Below are 23,214 nucleotides of genomic sequence, written 5' to 3'. Positions count from 1 at the left end.
GCATTCTTCCCTTCCAAACATGCCACACTGGTCTACCTGTCTCTGGTCCCTCTTGGCTCACTCAATTCAAAGCCAACCGCCACCCTGAGCTACCAGTTGTCCGGGGCTGGGAGAACATTATGCGATGCTCATCAGAAGGAACAGGCAAGCTTCCCTCTCTGTCATCCTATCCCTCATTAAAACTCCTGCCTCCTTCCAATGTGAATGACAAGCATATTACCCTGTTCAGGCATGTGCGCAAATCCGTCAAATCTGTGCAGCCATGATTGGGTCATTATTATATCCAGGTATTACCGAGAGCCATTATTACCGGACTCTTGACTTTGACTTATTCTCTAATATTTGTACACATTTCATAATGGTAATAGAGGGCTATATTAAAACAAAGCATCACCCTATCCTCTAATCAGAGCCTGAAATCTGAAAAAGCTCCCTGAAACACAGCCATCTATCTGTGTTCCAAATACAACCATGGAGCAACAGCTTCCTAAGCCCAACGTAAAATTTAAAGTGAGTGGTACAGCTGTTGTCCATATAGCACTTAAGAACAAAATGAATCTAGGGGCACCCGGGTGGCTCAGTAGGTTAAAGTCTCTGCCTTCAGCTCAGGTCATGGTCCCAGGGTCCTGGGATCGAGCCCCACATCAGGCTCTCTGCTCAGCAGAGAGCCTGTTTCCCCGCACCGCCCCCCTGCCTGCCTCTCTGCCTACTTGTGATCTCTGCCTGTCAAATAAATAAAAAAATAAAATCTTAAAAAAAAAAAAAGAACAAAATGAATCTAGCTCCAGGGAGGTCTGATTCCTCACCTCAGTAGGTCATTGAAGATAAGAAAACATCCATCTCCCCCAGGCCCACCTGCCACCTAGTGGATGGGGAAGAAGAAAGTTTTGTTCTATTTCCAGGATCATGAAATGTTTTAAAAACTTATTTTCCTCTCAATTACAACAGTGAAGTCTGGCTTCTTGCAGCAGTAAAATCCAATGGGGGGGGGGCGGAGAAAATCAGACTGGTAAAAAAAATAAATTCTTCCAAATGACCCACCTGGAAGAGCCCATCACGCAGTCCCCTGAAGTTTACTGACGACCTGGTTAGTAGCCGCTATAAAAATGAGACCCCTTACCTCAGCATATTGTGCTACTGAACTGGCTTCAACAGCATACACTCTCCTAGCTCCAGCCTGAACAGCAAAAAATGACAGTATTCCGGATCCACAACCAACATCCAGAACAACCTGGAAGGGAAAGCAAAGACAAGAGAGGGGTGAGAACACGAACTCTGAGCCTTGCCATCAGACTTAATGAACATACAAGCTCAGCTACTTACAAGTGCTCTTACCTTGGCCAAGTTATGAATCTCTGTGAGCCTTTTTCTCAGATGTTTAATGGGGTTAGTAATATCCACTTTTTAAATTTGGCTTTAGGATTAATGAACATAAAGTGTGTACAAAGCACTTGGCACGTAATTGGTGTTTTTCAAACCACTGCTCCTATTATCAAAGTTTCTTTGTAGCATGGATTGCTTTTAGGATGATTAGGGCCAAGAAAAGTAAAGGGCCATGAGTGAGCTTGCTTACCCAATCTGTTAGCACCAACAAAATGAAAACTGTCATCAGTTTTTATATGTTTTGTATATAATTATATATATATAAATACACATATTCTTTTTATTTATTCAGAAATAACTGATAATAAAGTCTTCAAAAATCCAAAAGTGAGGTATGTGCTTGCTTTGTATCCAGGCCCCTCCACGAAGTTTGGGAGGTTTATAAATGGAAGGTAAAAGGGTATTAAGATACTGAACACATGGACTCTCCAGACACTTTTCTTCTATTCTCTGTGTTCAAACTTGGGACTTAAACCAAGAAAATCACCAGTCATTCTTCTACATATAGTTGTCCAATTTTCCCAGCACCATTTATTGAAGAGACTGTCTTTTTTCCACTGTATATTTTTTCCTGCTTTGTCGAAGATTATTTGACCATAGAGTTGAGGGTCCATATCTGGGCTCTCTACTCTGTTCCACTGGTCTATGTGTCTGTTTTTATGCCAGTACCATGCTGTCTTCGTGATCACAGCTTTGTAGTAAAGCTTGAAATCAGGTAACGTGATGCCGCCAGTTTTATTTTTGTTTTTCAACATTTCCTTAGCGATTTGGGGTCTCTTCTGATTCCATACAAATTTTAGGATTATTTGTTCCAGCTCTTTGAAAAATGCCGGTGGAATTTTGATCAGAATGGCATGAAACTCGACCATTCTCTTACACCGTACACAAAGATAAACTTGAAAAGGATAAAAGACCTCAACGTGAGACAGGAATCCATCAGAATCCTAGAGGAGAACATAGGCAGTAACCTCTTCGATATCAGCCACAGCAACTTCTTTCAAGATATGTCTCCAAAGGCAAAGGAAAGGAAAGTGAAAATGAACTTTTGGGACTTCATCAAGATCAAAAGCTTCTGCACAGCAAAGGAAACAGTCAACAAAACAAAGAGGCAACCCACAGAATGGGAGAAGATATTTGCAAATGACAGTACAGACAAAAGGCTGATATCCAGGATCTATAAAGAACTTCTCAAACTCAACACACACAAAACAGATAATCGTAACAAAAAATGGGCAGAAGATATGAACAGACACTTCTCCAAAGAAGACATACAAATGGCTATCAGACACATGAAAAAATGTTCATCATCACTGGCCATCAGGGAGATTCAAATTAAAACCACATTGAGATACCACCTTACACCAGTTAGAATGGCCAAAATTAGCAAGACAGGAAACAACATGTGTGGAGAAAGGGGAACCCTCTTACACTCTTGGTGGGAATGCAAGTTGGTGCAGCCACTTTGGAGAACAGTGTGGAGATTCCTCAAGAAATTAAAAATAGAGCTTCCCTAGGACCCTGCAATTGCACTCCTGGGTATTTCCCCCAAAGATACAGATGTAGTGAAAAGAAGGGCCATCTGTACCCCAATGTTTATAGCAGCAATGGCCACGGTCGCCAAACTGTGGAAAGAACCAAGATGCCCTTCAATGGACGAATGGATAAGGAAGATGTGGTCCATATACACTATGGAGTATGATGCCTCCATCAGAAAGGATGAATACCCAACTTCTGTAGCAACATGGACGGGACTGGAAGAGATTATGCTGAGTGAAATAAGTCAAGCAGAGAGAGTCAATTATCATATGGTTTCACTTATTTGAGGAGCATAACGAATAACACGGAGGACTTGGGGAGATGGAGAGAATGGAGTTGAGGGAAATTGGAGGGAGAGATGAACCATGAGAGACTATGGACTCTGAAAAACAACCTGAGGGTTTTGAAGGGGCGGGAGGTGGGAGGTTGGGGGAACCAGGTGGTGGGTATTATGGAGGGCACGTATTGCATGGAGCACTGGGTGTGGTGCAAAAACAATGAATTCTGTTACGCTGAAAAGAAATTTAAAAAAAAAAGTGAAAAAAAAAAGAAAATCACCATTCAGTTGTGCACTCACAAGCACAAGGGCCCAACACCTGGACAAACATGCTGAGAGCAAGAGGTCGATGGTGTGTACTGGGTTCCTTCCCCAAACACTGCCAAAGCCATGGCCCATGTCTCAATCTGATGATCGAGATTTCAGGCCACAGGGCTCCTGGCGCATCGACACCTTTGATTCTTAGCATCTTTCAGCACCAGCTTTGAGCAAGACATTTTGATTGGCCCCAAATCCTCACAATAAACATTTCAGCAAACGGCATTATCATGTCTACTTTAGAAATGACCAAGTTGAAGTTCAGAGACACTGACCAACCAGCCCAAGTTCAACTAGCAGCAGATAGGGGAGTAAGGACTTGAATCTGGGCATTTCTGCCTTCCAAACTCATGTTCCATAAAACTATATACTGTTTACTTAAATTGACCTTCATAAATCTGACATTTTAATGCAGAGATAGCAATAGCAATGTTGGACAAGGAAACGAAGTATATCTTAGTATTACTTTTTGTAGGAGACTTAGAAATTTTTTTTTCTTTTAACTTGATAGAAGGTAAATTTTTCCAAAAAATAGGAACTATCAAGCCGGTGTGTGCGTGCATGTCTGTGTGTTTTAACTGCAGTGCCACACTGTGATGACACAGATACTCTGCCATTATTCTAAGAGAGCATGCTGTTAGTGATGGGTTCACAGCGCTCACTTATATTAATTCTAGAACTGTGGCTGTATTCCATACGGTTTCCTAGGGTTTGGGTAATTAGGAGCATTACCAATTTAAAATGTCACCCAGGCTCTGGAATTTGCTATCGGGCTGTCTGTACTTTTAGAGATACCGACATTCTCTTCCCCTCATCCTCCCTTGGAAATACATCTTCACACGGGCCCTGCTCCTTTCTGAGAACAGCTATGACTGCTGTTTAGGGAATGAAGGCCATTAAGGTGGACAGTATAATTGACAGCCGCCTCCCCTCCCTGCCCCAAGGATACACCAGATCCAAAAGAACCTTTTCGGAGGCTTAATCAGTAAAAATATAAAACTTAAGATTCCACGTTCAGTCCAAAATGTGGATGCAAAATTAAATAATGGAAATTGCACCTGCTTGTTCCGGTGACAGGTGCCCCAGAAATGTGTGAGTGAGGTCTCTTTTATTATGGTGCTATGGACCTGTGGACCTGTGGACCATCTTAGGACAGTGCTTTTAGTTCTCTTGACACTACAGGTTAAAACCAAAGTAATATTTGCCACTAGGAGAGAGAGGAGAATGGTAACGGGGAGAAAGAGAAAACGGTCAGAGATGGGAGGGAGCCTGATGTACATGGTTCAACCTTTGTCAAATTAGTCCATTTGGTAGAAGATGCTCTAATAGATCCAGACCATATCTAGAGAAGAGACGAAAAATTACAAACTATGGCAATTGTCCAAATACCTTATTTCAATATCTAATTTCAGGCCAAAATAACCTTATTTTATTTGGTTATTTCAAATCAGAGCATAGGCCTTGGAAAAGAGTCTGATCTTTTGCTAGCATTATCCAGATAATGCCATCTGCTTTCCACTTGTGTATTTAAAAAATTAATAAAGGGATTTTCAGTCTGGGGCCGATAGAAGAGGATGTGGAGTGAAAGGAACGCTTTACCTTGTCTATGTACACCACGGAACACTGGGAAAAAAGCTTTGGAGAGCTTAGAATAAGTTCTCTGGTGAAAAAAACAGAGGCTGAAGCAAATATTTAGCTGGTAATAGAAATATATCATCCTTTCCAGCTGGGGTTTCTAAATCTGGGAGAAGAGTGGACGCTAACACAGATAGGGTTTCTAAAGGACATCCTCCTGACACTATCTATTTGCTCATCAAGCCTCCTGGGGATGGGCAGTACAGAGTTTATCCCCATTTTATCGGTAAGATAACTGAGGCTTGGAGACACAGCTTCCATGCTGATAAGCAGCAAAGCTGGACAGTGCTCGGCCTCCACACCACCATGGCCTTTCTGTGGAGCAAAAGATGAGAGGAAAGGGTGCGCTGCGTAGAGATGAAAATCTGATCAGAGCACACCCTGAGTAGACACCACCAGTGGTGCCATGCAGCTAAGGGGAAGGTCTCTGTCTCCTTGGCGTGTTGTCCTTGGGTCTCAGCAATCCAGCTGACTGACCTCCCTGGCTTCTTTTTCTGTAAATGTTCTCTCAGCAATTGCCTGCCTTTCCCTGATTCTGGGCTCCCTGGTGTACCATCCCCTGCTGTGGAGACAGCTGACAGCCCACCAGAGGTTCGTGCTCTCTTGGAGCCTGGACTCCGTTTCCCACTGCCTTGCGTTTCCACGTGGCCGTTGGACCACTTCGGCCCAATGGAGCGTGAGGGGGAGTGACCAGTGTCCGGGGAAGGCTGCTGAGGGTGCGCTGTGCCTTCCCCCCACTCTCTGCTCCTCATGCAGCGGCCCTGCAAACCACCCGCTGGAGCTCCAGAGAGCCTGAACCCTTGGGTCACCCCTTTGGGAAGAGCCACTCAGAACACCACGGCCATGGCATGAGAGAGAAAGATCTTACAAATTTCGTTATGTTAAACCACTGAGATTGAGAGACGGGTTGCTGTGGTAGTTGGCTTACAGCTGGGTGGCATCCCTCATCTCACTTTCCTAACTGGAGAACCAAGCAGAGAGATGACATCTTTGGGACGCCTTCTCGGCCTACCCCAGACAGTCGGTGCAGGCTGGGCTCTCTGCACCTGGTCCACAGCTCTTTAAGGAGCACTTACTGCATGACCCTGGAAGTATTTCCTTACATGCTTGCCTTCCCTGCTGAGCCCGTGAGCTCCCCAGAGACAAGAATCACATCATTTCTCTCTCGGCCCCTAGTACAACAGGAAAACAAAAACCATTCACAAATATTTGCTGACTAAATGACTGACTGCAATGACTGAATAGGGCAGTCTCCTCATTCCAGCACTGCTTTGAACTATCTCTGGCAAAGGCTTATGACTTCTTCCAGCCATTTAACTCCGGGAGTGTTCTTGCATGCAGAACTAGCAACCAAAGAGGCTAAGCCCAGGATGCCCCTGCCTTATTCAAGTCTTTTTTATCCTGAATCGTTTCACCCAAACTTACCTTCTGCTTCCTGGCTTATTTCTTATTTCTTGGCCTCCAAGCCACCTTCCAGACCTGACACTTTATACTGTTTTTCATCATGATCCCTGTCCTCCCTTCTTGATTATGATCCCTTGGGTCACTCTTGTGACCACCAGAAGCAGGCTTCTTGGAAGGTTCCATGTTCCTTTCTGCCACAGGGCCTTAGTACATGCTGCTCCCGTTGCATGGGGTGCACCCCACGGCACACTCTATGATATGAGTCTATGGTGTGTGTGTGTGTGTGTGTGTGTGTGTGTGTGTGTGTGTGTGTGTATATTTGTTTGTATTTTTATTATTATTTTTTTACCTACTCAGTGCTCATCATGCTGGATCTCTTCTATTTGCCCCTCCAGATCTGTGCTCCATTCTGCTCCACCTTCTCTTTGTAAGGAGTCTAACCTATGTAGACCACACCAATGGCTTCCTAGCTATAGGACTCCAGGTGGGAACAGCCAAGAGAAAGGACAAGAGGAAGTGAAAACAAGGACAGGGAGGTCAGATGACTTATTCTCCTGGTTTCCTCCTTCCTGGGTCTCCATGGATTGGATATCCCCTCTACCCAAAGCCACAGTTCCTACTGGACTTCCATCTTTACGGCTATGACCATCCTGCCTGGTCTCCACTCTCACTAGTGCCGGGCAGCTTCACCGCCACCTTGTGCTGCTTCCCTGAACGGTGCGCACATCTTGGAATACAGTCCCATTATCTAGCTCTCCTAAGGCCTCCTGTTGGGTGTGCCATCGCTTTCCTACAGAGTACTTGGCTGAGCTCCAGCTCATCCTTCAGATTCCAAATGGGTCTCCATGAGAGAAGATGCCCCTACTTTTTGCTCCCCTCTCACACGAAGTAAAGTCCTCCTGTTGTATGCTTTCTTATCATCGCCTCCTCGTGATGTTCCTTTTTAACACTCATCACAGTTATAGTGAGTGGTTATTTGATTCATGTCTGCTCCCCTGGACTGTAAGGTTGATCAAAGGACAGACTTCCATCAGCTCCTCACCCACTACTGAATCCCTGATAATAGATCAGGGTCTGGCATGTGGCAGAGACATTCACTAAATCTCTGTTGACCAAACTGAATCCATAAATACGGTGTCTCACTACCACAAATAGGGAACCAATTCATGACCCAGAAAATATTATCTCCTGGGAAAATACCTTCTACCAGCATAACACAACCTCTCCAATCTAGTGATCTGAAGCATCCTTCAAAGTATACTTTTTTTTAATATATTGCCATATTATCATTACACTATGATCCAGCTGGCTTTTGTGGACAATGCTCCTCTGGATAGAGAATTCATCCTCTGCTGCCCCTGGATACACAGGCAGGAACTGAAGACATGGCTAACTTGGGGCTTATATGGCTTATATGCTGTGAAATTCCCACCAGATCGAATAGGGAAAAGTCGGCAACTGGTCCATGTAATAGTGGCCAAAAATTCTGAGAATTTGTTTGTAAATAAACTTTTGAAAAATATTAAAGATAGGGTCATCCTTTTGCTTATACAGATGATTTTAATTACGTGCTCTAGTGGCTTTCCTGGGCAATGAAATCCTACAAAATGTTTGGACAGGGCTAAAAAAGCTCCAAGTGGGTTCAAAGCTCTTTATTTGGATTTACTAGATTACAACTAATGAGGAATCTCTGGGTCTTTATGGAAGTGTGAAACAAAATTACTCTTGAATAATGGAGGAAAAATAAAGTAAACATGTACCATTTGTTTTATACTCATTATGTGGCTGTGCCTGTACAGTACTTTAGGAGGCATCACCTTATTTACTTGTGATGACAAGTCTATAATCAGAGCACTGTTATTTTCTCCATGTTGTAAAGAGGCTGAGAGTCTGAAGAAGTTCAAGTTGTGAACTTAATAAATGGCAGAAAAAACAACAACAACAACAATGTACCTAATTCAAACCCTATGCTCTTAATCACTGCCTTCATTTCCCAGTTACGTTATTCCTTGTACTGCTCGGGCTACAGTAATACTGGCCACATGCAGCCTTCTTGTTGGCCCCGGCATTTTTGCAATTGTCTTCCAAGAGTGAGGTCCAGACCATCCCACAATCCATTCCTTGAGTTATGCCAATTATTATTTTTTATGCATTCTTTCTTTCTTTCTTTGCTTGAGTGTATCAACAACTGCTCTGAATTACAATCCCTTAACTGCAATTTTTCTTTGCCCAGTACACCTAAATTCTGTGCCCAGCCCACCTGTCCACTTCCATGGCTAGCGTGCTTCTGCCAGCCAGCATCTTACTACAAGTGCAGACACCCCCACCAAACCGCCCACGGTGATACGAGCCCCACGCTCTTGTAGCACCATGCACACCACTGTCATTGCCTGCCACGGACCATCTAACCCCGCAGACCCCAACCGACTCTGCCAGTATCCCAACTCTTGACTGACAGAGGGACTAAAAAGCTTCTAGGTGGTAACAGAATGAAGGAACTGCACCATCTTCTGTGGTCAGAGAAGAAAAATTCCAAATAATCTCAAGACCCGCAGAAGACATCCCTTAATGGCCTTTGCCGCGAAGACTTTAATCTCGTACAGATAATTAGCGCTTTCATTACGGTATAAGAATCCTGCCGTGATAGCTCCTCGTAAGACAGGATTCTACATCTGCTGTGCAGTGCAAGTTGGTTTCAACCAAAGAGTTGTCTGTGTTTAAATAATGCATAATTAGTGCTTAGGAACCCTTGCTTCATCCTGCTTCGTCTCCTGGCAGGGGCTAGATAAACCCATCACCAATCTTTCAACCGCCTTTTCACCAGTTCTCCCATGATTACGGCGAACACAGTATGTTATCGCTCTTAGTTTATCTTCTGATGCTTAACCCCTTCCTACGCTGCCAGTGGTCTCGGAGGAGCACACCTAGCCCTAAAGCTTTAGACACTCACAGGACATCTACTAAATGTCTCGTGTTACCCGCCATGCCAAGCACTGCGAGGTGCTGGAAATGCAGAGATGAACACAGAGAAAGGAATGTGTGAGAAAGAAGCACATCAGTGTGTTACAGTGGCCATGATCAAATGACATAAAGGGCACACCGAGAATATGAAGGAAGAATATTCCAGCAAGGAGTCTGGAAAGACTTCGATGAGGTAAACAGAGCAGCGAAAATTGAAAGTTGAGTCAATGTTGTGCTCTTGGCATTGAGGGAGTAAGTAAAGCACCTGTGAATGACAGAGCCAGTCACATTTAGGAGACGAGAAATTTCCTCAGGAGGATGATCTGTGTGCTAGAGGTAGAAGGAGGGGCATGGCTGAGGCATGAACATGGTGCAACCGAAAGCTGGAGAAACTGGCAGATACTTGCTCGCAGACGGTCTTACGTACAAGACCAAGACCTTGAACTGGATCCTCAAGCAAAGAAGAATCTTAAAATGCTTCAGCAGGAGAAATTTTTCATAGCTGCATTTTAATGGCATCACACTGGTGGCATGCGTTGGAGGGCACAAGCCTAGAGGAAGCAGAGCAGCGCTAGGTGGTTCCTTACCAACATCAGTCCCTTCTTCCTTCCGATCAGGACTCCAATATTAGTATTTTTTTTAAAGATTTTATTTATTTATTTGACAGAGAGAGAGACAGAGATCACAAGCAGGCAGGCAGAGAAAGAGGGGGGAGCAGGCTCCCTGCTGAGCAGACAGCCCGAAGCGGGGCTCAATTCCAGGACCCTGAGATCATGACCTGAGCCGAAGGCAGAGGCTTTAACCCACTGAGCCACCCAGGCGCCCCCCAATATTAGTATTTACCCTCCTGTGTGCAGCTCACCATCCCCAGTCTCAGGGAGGGATCCAGAACCATCTAGCACAATCCTAGCTGGTTCCCTTCCTCTCGCCAGAGATGCCTGGAGGCTTGGGAGTATGATACGATGTTATTGATGAGACCTGAGGGGGTATCTGCTGGTGGCCTTTGGGAAATATTTCCTCCTCCCCAACACAGACACACAGAAAAGATGCCTCTTCCTTTTTTGGATGTGGTTACACTAGGGTGTGATGTTCAGAGTAACTGGGTTATAATACCCTGGAGTCCTACCGCCTTCACCTGTTCTAGCCAGCTTGGGTGGGGAGCTTCTCCTGGGTATTTTCACTCTGGTCCAAGGAGGAAAACTAACTGGAAGCCTGGCAACATTCCACGAAAGGTACGCTGAGAAGGAGAACTAAGAATGAGCTGGAGGACCGAGGGGAATGGAAGAGTTGCAAAAATCCTAAGTTAACAGAAGCTAAAGGATGTGGAGACTGAAAGGGAAAAGAAAAGTTCTTGGTTGAGTCCCGGGTCCCTGGCCGGGGTGGTGTTTATAATGCATTCGGGTTTTGCGTCATGCCAGAATGGAACACTTGCCTTGCTGTTTGCCTGGCGTGGCCCTAGAGATTGCTTGTGCTGATCCTCGACAGCTGGAACCACGTTGCATGGCTGCTCCTGCTGCGGCTCCAGCCACCGCTGCCGAAGGGGTCTTTTGCGGGGGGCCCCTCTCCTTCCTCAGCTTGGTCATGGGTAGGACAAAGCAGCTCTCCCCACGCAGGCCCCACGCATTTTGGTTTTTTTTTTTTTTTTTTTTTTTTTTTATAAATCCAACTGCTGTTTATTGAGTATCTACTATATACTTGATGTTTTTTTTTTTCTTCCAATTTTTTATTTATTTTCAGCGTAACAGTATTCATAGTTTTTTCACCACACCCAGTGCTCCATGCAATCTGTGCCCTCCCTAATACCCACCACCTGGTTCCCCCACCCTCCCACCCCGCCCCTTCAAAACCCTCAGGTTGTTTTTCAGAGTCCATAGTCTCTCATGGTTCACCTCCCCTTCCAATTTCCCTCAACTCCCTTCTCCTCTCCATCTACCCTTGTCCTCTGTATTATTTGTTATGCTCCACCAATAAGTGAAACCATATGATACTTGACTTTCTCTGTTTGACTTACTTCACTCAGCATAATCTCTTCCAGTCCTGTCCATGTTGCTACAAAGGTTGGGTATTCGTCCTTTCTGATGGAGGCATAATACTCCATAGTGTATATGGACCACATCTTCCTTATCAATTCATCCGTTGAAGGGCATCTTGGTTCTTTCCACAGTTTGGCGACCGTGGCCCCACGCATTTTGTTCCGTGCCTCCTGCCTCAGTTTCCTTGTTGCTTTTGAGGCACGAGGCAAGCACTGCAGCGCCCGCTTGGCCCTCATGCACGTGCCCTTGAAGTGCAAGGGTGTAGCCACCCCCGGAGGTGAACTTTGACCAATGCAAGACGGCGGCCAAAGGACACATCATTCTCTTCTCCTCCCTGTAGATGAACTGTGTGGAAATGAACTGGCTTCATGCGGCCTCCTTGAAGACACCAAGCAACCAGTTTTTCACAGAGCTGTGGCGAGCTCAGTAATATGCTCTCTTATTCCCCCTCTCCTTCCTTCCCAGCCTCGGTCCCCCTTATTTGTGCTTTCCTGAGGTTGCCCACCCTGATAAAGTATGAGCAGCACCTAAGCCTCTAATCTATGATTTAGGGAACTGAGGCTAAGAAAATTACGGAAGTTATATGAAATCCAATATGTTTATTGGCTTTTTTTTTCCTGTTGTCCTGTCTTTTCTGGGCATCTGACCCTTCCAAATTTTAAACCCAAACCACCACTGAATCTGAGTGTCTGTCCATAGCTCAGATTAAGGAAAGTGAAAGGTGGAGCCCAAGCTCTAAGTTCATCAGAGCCCAATTCCTGGTCCAGTGCTAGAAAAGATCAGGTTCTAGTCAGTACTTATAACTGCTTGTTAACTGATTGTTGGGCCCTATGAAACTGCTTCTTACTGATTTTTATGTTGTTTGTCTACTTACATTCTTATCCTAGAAAGCAGATATTAAAACAAAGTCACCTACTTTAGAAATTATTCTTGCATAGAGCATTCTATCTAATTCCTTAGCCAAGTCAGTAGCTGCTCCAGACTGGTCCTTCAAGCATGGCACTGCCCTAAAGGGAACATGAAGTTTTAAAATTTCAACCCCGGAAACTCCCTAAAATGGCCTGCATCCGGTGGGCGGGCAGTCCATCAGGCAGAAATTAATAGTAAGATAACTGATAAAACCATAGCAGTGAAATATTAATCCTTCAAACCCCTCTCCTTCTTCTCTAGTTCCCTCACATGCACAGCTGATGCACTGACAATATCACCTTAGCAATCTGTCCCTTCTTTAATGATTTTGCAAAAGTGGCATCTGGTATGATGGTCATTAGTGCCATTTACCAACTATTTCTGGTTCTCCTTATGTGCACACGGTAGAATCTCACTCCCTTGCTCTTTAAAGTTTGGAGTGACCACATGACTTCCTTCGGCCCATGTACGGTGGTCAGAAACACCCTCCCTGGGTGGAAGGTTTAAGAAAGGGGGCGGGGGGGGGCATGGTGTGGTCTGCCACTCACGCCTCTCCCCATGGTGCATGGGGAGGCTCCTCCTTCAGTCTGGGTCCAAGGGTGAGAATGAGAGAAAGCACAGCCCTCAGCTGACCCCTAACGGATTAAAAGATACCTGAAGTTTTTTATGCCACCGAGGTCCAGGGGTTGACTGTTACAGGAACAGAACCCCATTACCCTAAGAAGTCCGGGTGAGTCATATCCTCAAAGTGCCAGGGATCTTGGATTTGGATTCCCTGGTGACACTGGTCTGCAGCATTCAGATCCTGTGCTAAGATTCTGCCCATGGTAGGTCGCTAAACTCTTACAGTCACCATATAAGGGTTCGTACCCCAACTGAAAATTAACCTCAAATAAATTAAGGGCACAAGTCACCGTCTCAAAAGATGCAGAGATGGGCTTTGGGCACAGATATCTTGGCTAGAAGTCTGTCTCTTACATTAAAGCCCCCAGCTCCCTCGTTCCCAAATGCCCTAAAAAACAAACAGTCTGAGACCATTGTTTATTCAGTCTTTTTGGCTCTCCATGAAAGCTGCATTTTGCTTTCATACCAAATGAAAGCATTGTCCTCTGCTGACTCTGGCATCTTTTCCCCTGTACTCCTTCAGGAGCAGATTCTATTGAAACTCGGGAGAATCCTGGCACAGACATGCCATCTGCCTTCACACTCACATTCAGGAAATCTATGCAGAGGCTCCCTTAAGGCTTCAGGGGCCAAAGAGATCAGTTAAGACCGAAGCCCATTTCTACGTCTTTCTGTTCACTTCTACCTCACAAAATTAATCCCTGGGAGGAGCTCTTCTGATATATGACCCAACATGAACCTTGGCCTCTATACTAGGTTGAAAAGCGTCTTCCAGAATTCAAGTAGACCTGGAACCTGTATGTGGGACCTTGTTTAGAAATAGGGTTTTTATACATATATTGAGATAACAACATACTGGATTATGGAGGGCCTGAAAGCCAATATCAATGCCATTACAGGAAGAGAGAAATTTACACACAGAGACACAGACACGTGGAGAGAAATGCCACATGACAACAGAGAGAGAGACTGGAATGATGCTTCTACACATCGAGGAGCACCAAGGATTACCAGCAACCACAAGAAACTCGGAAGAGACGAGAAAGGAACCTCCCCTGGAGCCTTCAGAAGGAGCATGGCCCTGCGGACACCTTGACTTTGAACTTCTGGTCTCTAGAACAGTGGGAATAAACTTCTGTTGCTCTGAGGTACGTAGTGTGTGGTTATTTGTCACAGCAGCCCTAGGAAGCTAAAACAGCCTCCAATGTCCAAGCCGTAGGGAAAAAACTGCATTACTCAGATCACTCTATAGACATGTAGATATGGACATACTGACTTGAGTTTGCACAGAGCTACCATTTAGCAGCTGTGCACCCGAGAGCAAGGTGCTCAAACGCATGTGTCTTTGGTCCCTTCATCTGTACTCTTAGACTAACAAGATAGATCGTACTTGTTTGCTGTATGGTGCAGAGGGCATTTGCCGTTCTTTTGTGCCTCTCAGCATCTGAACCCCTTCCTGGGTTTGGAAAGCGCCCCACTTCTGAGGAAGCACCAACCTCCCCATAAGGAAGTGGAAGGGGCCTGATGCTCTCTTCCAGCACCCTTGAGGCTCAATCACAGGCATGACTGAGGTTCTGCCAAGAAGATGCACTTTGCACACAAAGCTCAGAACATGAAGACTTGGGGATGCCACACACCCATCCAGGTGAGGTCACCACTACCTCCAGATTCCAGCACACCAGAGGAAGGTTCTAAGGACAGCACTGGAGGGTAGCCCCAGGTGAAGGCTGTGCCCCCGCAGCGCCCAGCTCTGGTTGCTGAGTTAATTCTACAGCATGATTTTGGAAATGATTCTTGGTCATGTAGCCTCCCCACCTAGTGTCCAGTGAGCCAGTATCTTTTAAGGAAATTCTTTTCTCTTTTTTTCTCCTTAAGTCAGCAGCTGGTTTCTGATGTCAGCAGCTAATGACCCTAACACCTAAGTACTATGTGAGATGAGATATGTGAAGCCCCTAGCGGGAACCCTCAGTTATTTCCTTTCTTCCCACCGCCCTGCATAGCACTGAGCAAGGATTTTGCTGTCAACAGGTCAAAGACAATATGCAGGGTCAGGAAGTGGAGGATTTAAAGAAAAGATTTCTTTAACTGTGATACATGTACACAATCAATATCATTCTTCCTTAAAAAGGAGATCCTGCCATATGCAACACCATGGATATATCTGGAGGGCATTCGCTAAATGAAACAAACCAGATACAGAAGGACCAATACTACATGATTTCACTTATGTCAAGTATCTAAAATAGTCAAACACATCAAAAGCAGAGAGTAAATGCTGATGGCCAGGGCCTGGGGAGAGGGAGAAACAGCAAAGCATTAGTCAAAGGGTATGAAGTTCCAGTTACGTGAGATGAATAATTTAATTCTTAAATCCTAGACACCTACTACTAACAGCATAATGTCTGCAGCTAACAATACAGCATCACATCCTTAAAGGGTTTGCTAAGAGGACAGATCGTACAGTAAGTGTTCTTATCACAAAACAGTAATGAATAAAGACGGTAGGACAAAACTTCTGGAAGCGATGGATATGTTTATGGCATGGACCATGGTGTGTGCCGACACCTCCAAAGTCATCCAGTTGCATGTGTTAAATGTGCATAATTTTTTGGATGTGATTCATACCTCATCAAAGAGGTTTTTGGGAAACAAGTAAGGAAGCAAGAGCTGTTTCATCACACGCAGACAGGACTACTGAGTGGGCCATCGCCAGAGCCTTTGTTCCCACAGATGATGAAGGTCAGGCCTCATTAGCGGGCCGGGTTAACCAAGGGTGTGAGGCATTTCAAGGCAGGAGGAGAATTTCAGAGGAAGATGAGAGACAGACTCAGGGACCTTTGACCAGGTTGATGATAAGCTCACAGCGAAGAAAACTCAGACAGAAAGGGCCTGGAGCTCAGCCTCTGCAAATGTGAATAGTGGCTGACCATCCAGGCTGGTTGCTTTGCGTGTTTGTTGTTGTTATTGATGGCTTTTTTTTTTTTTAAGCCTTCAAATCCCCAAATCCCTTCTGCCTAAGCCAAATGCATATTTGAATGCACGAAGCAGCTGTTGCAATGGGGGAATTCTCTCCTCTGTGAAAACACTGAATTAAAAAAAAAAAAAATGTAATAAGCTCCCGGCTCCTGCTTATTCTCCAGTTTTCAGCAACTGGTGCCCTGACAAACGAAGTGTCAAAACATTTCCAAATTAAAACCCTACAGTTCACACAGCCCCGCACCCTCAGCAGGATGGACTTCCCCTGCTTGGACCCAGCACAGGCTTGAAGAAACTAAAAATAGCCAGACGGCAATTAACAGAAACTCTGAGGAGGGGAAGGGGGTGGGTTCCAACAGGGTCAGTTTCCTGGATGGATTCCAAATGGAGTTCTCAGCCAGCAGTGCTCTGGCCAAGAAAGGATTTTCATTAAAACTGCATGGAGGAGGCAGAATAGGAGAAAAAAAAAATCAAGATTTGAAAGGCTGAAACTTACAACAGAGGTAGAAACCGCGGCACCATCCCCAACACCATGAGTGACAGTAATCATACTTCCTACTGGGTACTGAGTTCCTCTCGTGGGTGACGGAACACTCTCTAAGCAATGTGTACTCTTGACCTCGCAAGGACTCCAAAAAGCGGTCACTACTCTAACAGATGAGGACATTAAAGCCCAGAGCAGGTAGACAACTCACCCAAGTGCTCAAGATCAACGGGACAAACCTACGGCAGTTGCGTGGGGAGTGGCCAGGCTGCAGTTCAAACCCAGTTTCCCGGCTCTGGAGCTCGACCGTAACCCGTGTGCCAGGCTAACTCATTCATGCACGAGGCATGGGGATAGCTAAGTGACCAAATGTTTCCACACCAAGCTTAAGCCCAGAGAAACAAAATTCTCCTTTGGCAATTTCAGTAGTACCTCTCAGGGCTTGTGGAGGGAGGCAGGCTCTAACTTAAGATTTACTGGGTTCCAATCCTGGCCTTTTCATTGACTAGTTATATATAATCAGGGACATTAACACCATCTTCAGGGCTCAGTTCTTTTATTTCAAAAACGGCAATGACCGGCTCCTGGGTGGCTCAGTCTGTTAAGCGTCTGCCTTCGGCTCAGGTCATGATCTCAGGGTCCTCGGAGCAAGTGCTGTGGTGGGCTCCATGCTCAACGGGGAGTCTGCTTCTCCCTTTCCCTCTGCCCCTCTCCCCTGCTGACATACTCTCTCATATAAGAAAATAAAATCTTTAAAACACAAAATGGCAATGATGCTAGCCTTTATCTCACAAAATTATAATGAAGATCAAAGAAAGCTGCTATAGACTGAGTATCTATAACCCTCTAGAATTCAAACTCTGAAACTCTGACCCCCGATGTGATCGTATTTTTAAATTGAATTAATACACATATAGTGTATTATTAGTTTCAGAGGTAGAGGTCAGTGATTCATCAGTTGCATACAACACCCAGTGTTCATTACATCATGTGCCCTCTTTAGTACTCATCCCCCAGTTACCCCATCCCCCCCTCAGCTCCCTATCCTGCAGCAACCCTTCATTTGTTTCCTATGACTAGGAATTTTGTATGGTTTGTCTCCTCTCTGATTTCATCTTGCTTTATTTTTCTCTCCCTTTCCCTATGACCCTCTGTTTGTTTCTTAAATTCCACATATAAGTGAAATCATAAGATAATTATCTTTCTCAGATGAACTTATTTCACTTAGCATAATACCCTCTACTCCACCCATGGCATGCAAATGGCAAGATTTCATTATTTTGTTGGCTGAGTAGTATTACATTATTGATAGATGGATGGATGGATGGATGGATGGATAGACGGATAGATACCCCATCTTCTTTATCCATTCATCTGGTGATAGACATTAGACATCTGGGCTCTTTACATAGTTCGGCTATTGTGGACATTGCTGCTATGAACACTAGGGCGCACGTGCCCCCTTCAGATCACTACATTTGTATCTTTGGGGCAAATACCCAGTAGTGCAATTTCAGGGTCACATGGTAGCTCTATTTCAACTTTTGGAGGAATCTCCATACTATTTTCCAGAGTGACTGCCCCAGCTTGCATTCCCACCAACAGTGTAGGAGGACTCCTTTTTTCTGCACCCCCACAAACATCTGTGGTTTCCTGACTGGTTAATTTTAGCCATTCTTACTAGTGTGAGGTGGTATCTCACTGTGGTTTTGATTTGTATTTCCCTGATGCCCAGTGATGTTGAGCACTTTTTCATGTGTCTGTTGGCCATTTGTATGTCTTCTTTGGAGAAATGTCTGTTCCTGTCTTCTGCCCATTTCTTGATTGGATTCTTTGTTCTTTGGGTGTTGAGTTTGATAAGTTCTTTATATATATTGGACACTAACCCTTTATCTGATAAGGTATTTGCAAATATCTTCTCCCATTCTGTAGGTTGTCTTTTGGCTTTGTCAACTATTTCCTTTGCAGTGCAAAAGCTTTTTATCTCAAGGAAGTCCCAATAGTTCATTTTTGTCTTTGTTTCCCTTGCCTTTGGAAACATCTCTAGCAAGAATTTGCTGCGGCCGAGGTCACAGAGGTTGCTGTCTGTGTTCTCCTTCAGGATTTAGATGCATTCCTGTCTCACATTGAGATCTTTCATCCATTTTGAGTCTATTTTTGTGTGTGGTGTAAGAAAATGGTCCAGTTTCATTCTTCTGCATGTTGCTGTCTGATTTTTCCCAACAGCATGTGTTGAAGAGACTGTATTTTTTTCCATTGGATATTCTTTCCTGCTTTCTCAAAGATTAGTTGACCATAGAGTTGAGGATCCATTTCTGGGCTCTCTATTCTGTTCTACTGAACTATGTGTTTGTTTTTGTGCCAGTACCATACTGTCCTGATGATGACAGCTTTGTAATAGAGCTTGAAGTCCAGAATGGTGATTCCACCAGCTTCGGTTTTGTTTTCCAACATTCCTCTGGCTATTTGGCATCTTTTCTGATTCCATATAAATTTTAGGATTATTTGTTCCAGCTCTGTGAAAAAAGTTGATGGTAGTTTGATAGGGATTGCGCTGAATGTACAGATTGCTCTAGGTAGCACAGACATTTTAACAATATTTATTCTTCCAATCCATGAGCAGGGAACGTTTTTCCATTTCTTTGTGTCTTCCTCAGTTTCTTTCATGAGTTCTATATTTTTCTGAGTACAGATCCTTTACCTCTTTGGTTAGGTTTACTATTAAGCATCTTATGGTTTTGGGTGCAATTATAAATGGGATTGATGCCTTAATTTCTCTTTCTTCTTTCTTAATTTCCTCTTTTCTCTTTATTTTTAAGCAAATTCAGATGCTTTTATTTTTGTTGTTGTTGTTGTCTGATTGCTGAGGCTAGGACTTCTAGTACTATGTTGAGTAGCAGTGGTGAGAGTGGACATCCCTGGTGTGTTCCTGACCTTAGGGGAAAAGTTCTCAGTTTTTCCCCATTGGAAGAATGATATTCGCTGTGGGCTTTTCATATATGCCTTTTATGATATTGCGTTATGTTCCCTCTATCTCTAGATTGTGAAGAGTTTTAATCAAGGAAGGATGCTGTGCTTTGTCAAATGCTTTTTCTGCATCTATTAAGAGGATCATATGGTTCTTTTCCTTTATTAGTGTAGTGTATCACATTGATTGATTTGTGGATGTTGAATCAACCTTGCAACCCAGAAATAAATAAATGGTCACAGTGAATAATCTTTTTAATGTACTATTGGATCCTATTGGCTAGTATCTTGGTGAGAATTTTGGCATCCATGTTCATCAAGGATATTAGTCTGTAATCCTCCTTTATGGTAGGGTCTTTGGTTTTTAGGATCAAGGTAATGCTGGCCTCACAGAGTGAGTTTGGAAGTTTTCCTTCCATTTCTCTTTTTCAGAAAAGCTTCAGAAGAATAGGTATTGATTATTCTGTAAATGTTTGGAAGAATTCCCCTGGGGAGCCATCTGGCCCTGGAATCTTGTGTGTTGGGAGATTTTTTATGACAGCTCCAACTTCCTTGCTGGTTATGGGTCTGTTCAGGTTTTCTGTTTCTTACTGCTTCAGTTATGGTAGTTTATACTTCTCTAGGGATGCATCCCTTTCTTTCAGATTGCCTAATTTGTGGCATGGAGTTGCTCATAATATGTTCTTATAATTGTATTTCTTTGGTGTTGGTTGTGATCTTTCTTCTTTTATTCATGATTTTATTTATTTGGGTCCTTTCTCTTTTCTTTTTTGATAAGTCTGACCAGGGGTTTATCAATCTTTTTCTTTCAAAGAAACAGCTTCTACATTCACTGATCTGTTCTACTGTTCTTTTGGTTTCTGTTTCATTGATTTCCACTCTAATCTTTATTAATTCCCTTCTCCTGCTGGGTGTAGGCTTTATTTACTGTTCTCTCTCCAGCTCCTTTAGATGTAATGTTAAGTTGTGTACTTGAGACCTTTCTTGTTTCTTGAGAAAGGCTTGTATTTCTATACGCTTCCTTCTTAGGCCTGCCTTTGCTAAATCTCCAAGGTTTTGAACAGTTGTGTTTTCATTTTCATTTTTTTCCATGAGTTAGTCAGTTTATCTATTTATTTAGGCAATGCTTATAAATTATATTTATTAGTATGATCAAGATAAGAAAGGAGTTTGAGCTTTGATTATAAAATACAGCATCTTTCTCTGATCCTCTTGGTTAAACTTTTCCTCTTCTTTTTTTCATTCTTTTCTTTGCCATCTTCCATCTTTCTGGCTTGAATTTCCCTCATTGGATAAAAAAATACCTTGTCAACATTAGTTCGAGTTTTAGCAGATGTTTCTACATAGCTAACATTCCACTGGTTGGCTCTGCTTTCTGCCTCTTCTACAGAAACCTGCCTATTATCTTCTAAATCTGATTTGTTACCAACCAGCAGAAATGGAAAGTTCTCATCTTCTTTTACTCTAGAATCTGTTCCGTGAAGTCAGCTGTGGCTGCAAAGGATTCCATTTCTGTAGCAGAGTGCTGCAGAGCCTGGGCGGGAGGAGGAGGAGGAGGACGTGGGGTGCTCCGCTCTCCAGAGATCCACTCTCCTCCTGCCCTCCATGATTTTTTTTTTAAAAATTCTTCTTTAATTTCCTGGTTGACCCATTCATTCTCTAATGGGATGCCCTTTAACCTCCATGTATTTGAGTTCTTTCCAAATTTCGTCTTGCAGTTGAGTTCCAGTTTCAAAGCACTGTGGTCTGAAACATGCAGGAAACGATCCCAGTTTTTGGCACCAGTTGAGACCTGATTTGTAACCCAGTATTTGATCTATTCTGGAGAATGCTCTATGCGCACTTGAGAAGAATGTGCATTCTGTTGCTTTAGGATGGAATGTTCTGAATGTATCTGTGGAGTCCATCCGGTCCAGTGTTTCATTCAAAGCCATTATTTGCTGATCTTCTGCTTAGATGATCTGTCCACTGCAGTGAATGGGGTGTTAAAGTCCCCTAATATTATTATATTGTTATCAATGTGTTTCTTTAATTTTATTATCAACTGGTTTATATAACTGGCTGCTGCCATGTTAGAGGCATAAATATTTACAATTGTTAGATCTTATTGGACAGGATCTTTAATTATGATATAGTGTCCTTCCTCATCTCTTATTACAATCTTTGGTTTAAAATCTAATTTCTCTGATATAAAGATTGCTATCCCAGTTTCCTTTTGATGTTCATTAGGATGATAAATGGTTTTCCAGCCCTTCACTTTCAATCTGGAGGTGTCATCGGGTCTAAAATGAGTCTCTTGCAGACAGCATATCCAAGGGTCTTGCTTTTTTTCCAATCTTATACACTGTGTCTTTTGAACAGGGCATTTGGTCCATTTACTCTGAGTAACTATTTAAAGATATGAATTGAGGGGTACCTGGGTGGCTCAGTGGGTTAAGCCTCTGCCTTTGGCTTAGGTCATGATCTCAGGGTCCTGGGATTGAACCATGCATTGGGCTCTCTGCTCAGCAGGGAGCCTGCTTCCCCCTCTCTCTCTGCCTGCCTCTCTGCCTACTTGTGATCTCTCTGTCAAATAAATAAATAAATAAAAATCTTTAAGAAAGATATGAATTGAATACCATTGTGATACTTGTAAAGTCACTGTTTCTGTATATTGTCTCTGTTCCTTTCTGGTCTATGTTCCTTTTGGGCTTTCTCTTCACTTAAAGGATCCCCTTTAATATTTCTTGCAGGGCTCGTTTAGTGACCAAAATTCTTTTAGGTTCTGTTTGTCCTAGAAGCTTTTTAACTCTCCTATTTTGAATGACAGCTTTGCTGGATAATGTATTCTTGGCAGCACATTTTTCTCATTTAGAATCCTGAATATATCATGTCAGTCTCTTCTGGCCTGCCAAGTCTCTGCGGCTAGGTCTGCTGCCAATCCATTGCTTCCAACCTTGTAGGTTACAAACCTCTTATCCAGACCTGCTTTCAGGATTATCTCTTTGTCTCTGAGATTTGCAAGCTTCACTATAACATGCTGAGGTGTTGACCTATTTTTATTGATTTTGAGAGGGGCTTCCCTGTGCCTCCTGGACTTGAATGCCTGTTTCCTTCTCCAGATTAGGGAAGTTCTCCTTTATAGTTTGCTTCAATATACCTTCTGCCCATCTCTTTCTTCTTTTTGTAGGATCCCAATTATTCTAGTATCATTTTGATTTATAGTATTACCTATCTCTCAAATTCTCCCCTTGTGATCCAGTTGTTTATCTCTCTTATTATCAGTTTCTTTATTCTCCATCATTTCATCTTCTATATCACTAATTCTTTCTCCTGCCTCATTTATCTTAGCAGTTAGAGCCTCCATTTTTTATTGCCTCTCATTAATAGCCTTTTTGATTTTGACTTAAATTTTAGTTTTCTTATTTCTCCAGAAAGGGATTCTCTAGTGTTTTCTATGCTTTTTTCAAGCCCAACTAGTATTTTTACAATCATTATTCTGAACTCTAGCTCCAACATCTTACTTATGTCCATACTGATTATATCCCTGGAAGTCAATACTGCCTCTTGTTCTCTTTCCTGAGGTGCGTTTTTCTGTCTTATCATTCTTTTTTTTTTTAAGATTTTATTTATTTATTTGACAGAAAGAGACAGTGAGAAAAGGAATATAAGCAGCGGGGAGTGGGAGAGGGAGAAGCAGGTTTTCTGCTGAGCAGGGAGCTGATGCA

The 23,214-nt window shown here is 43.4% G+C and overlaps 1 protein-coding gene across 1 annotated transcript in view; it reads right to left on the bottom strand.

The window, feature by feature from the left end:
- Positions 1 to 23,214, bottom strand: part of LOC308352970 (histone-arginine methyltransferase CARM1-like) — a gene marked incomplete at both ends in the record, with an annotated part of 123,475 nt that overhangs the window by 83,469 nt on the left and 16,792 nt on the right. The window contains one exon of the mRNA XM_080819496.1: positions 1,121 to 1,231. Coding sequence (XP_080675622.1) covers positions 1,121 to 1,231 — 111 coding nt within the window. The remainder of the gene's footprint in view (positions 1 to 1,120; positions 1,232 to 23,214) is intronic.

This window comes from Martes martes, assembly GCF_963455335.1.
Source record: "Martes martes genome assembly, chromosome: 12".
Classification (NCBI taxonomy): Eukaryota; Metazoa; Chordata; class Mammalia; order Carnivora; family Mustelidae; genus Martes; species Martes martes.
The sequence above is the reverse complement of the archived record's forward strand: the minus strand, read 5'-3'. Positions and strand labels throughout refer to the sequence as shown.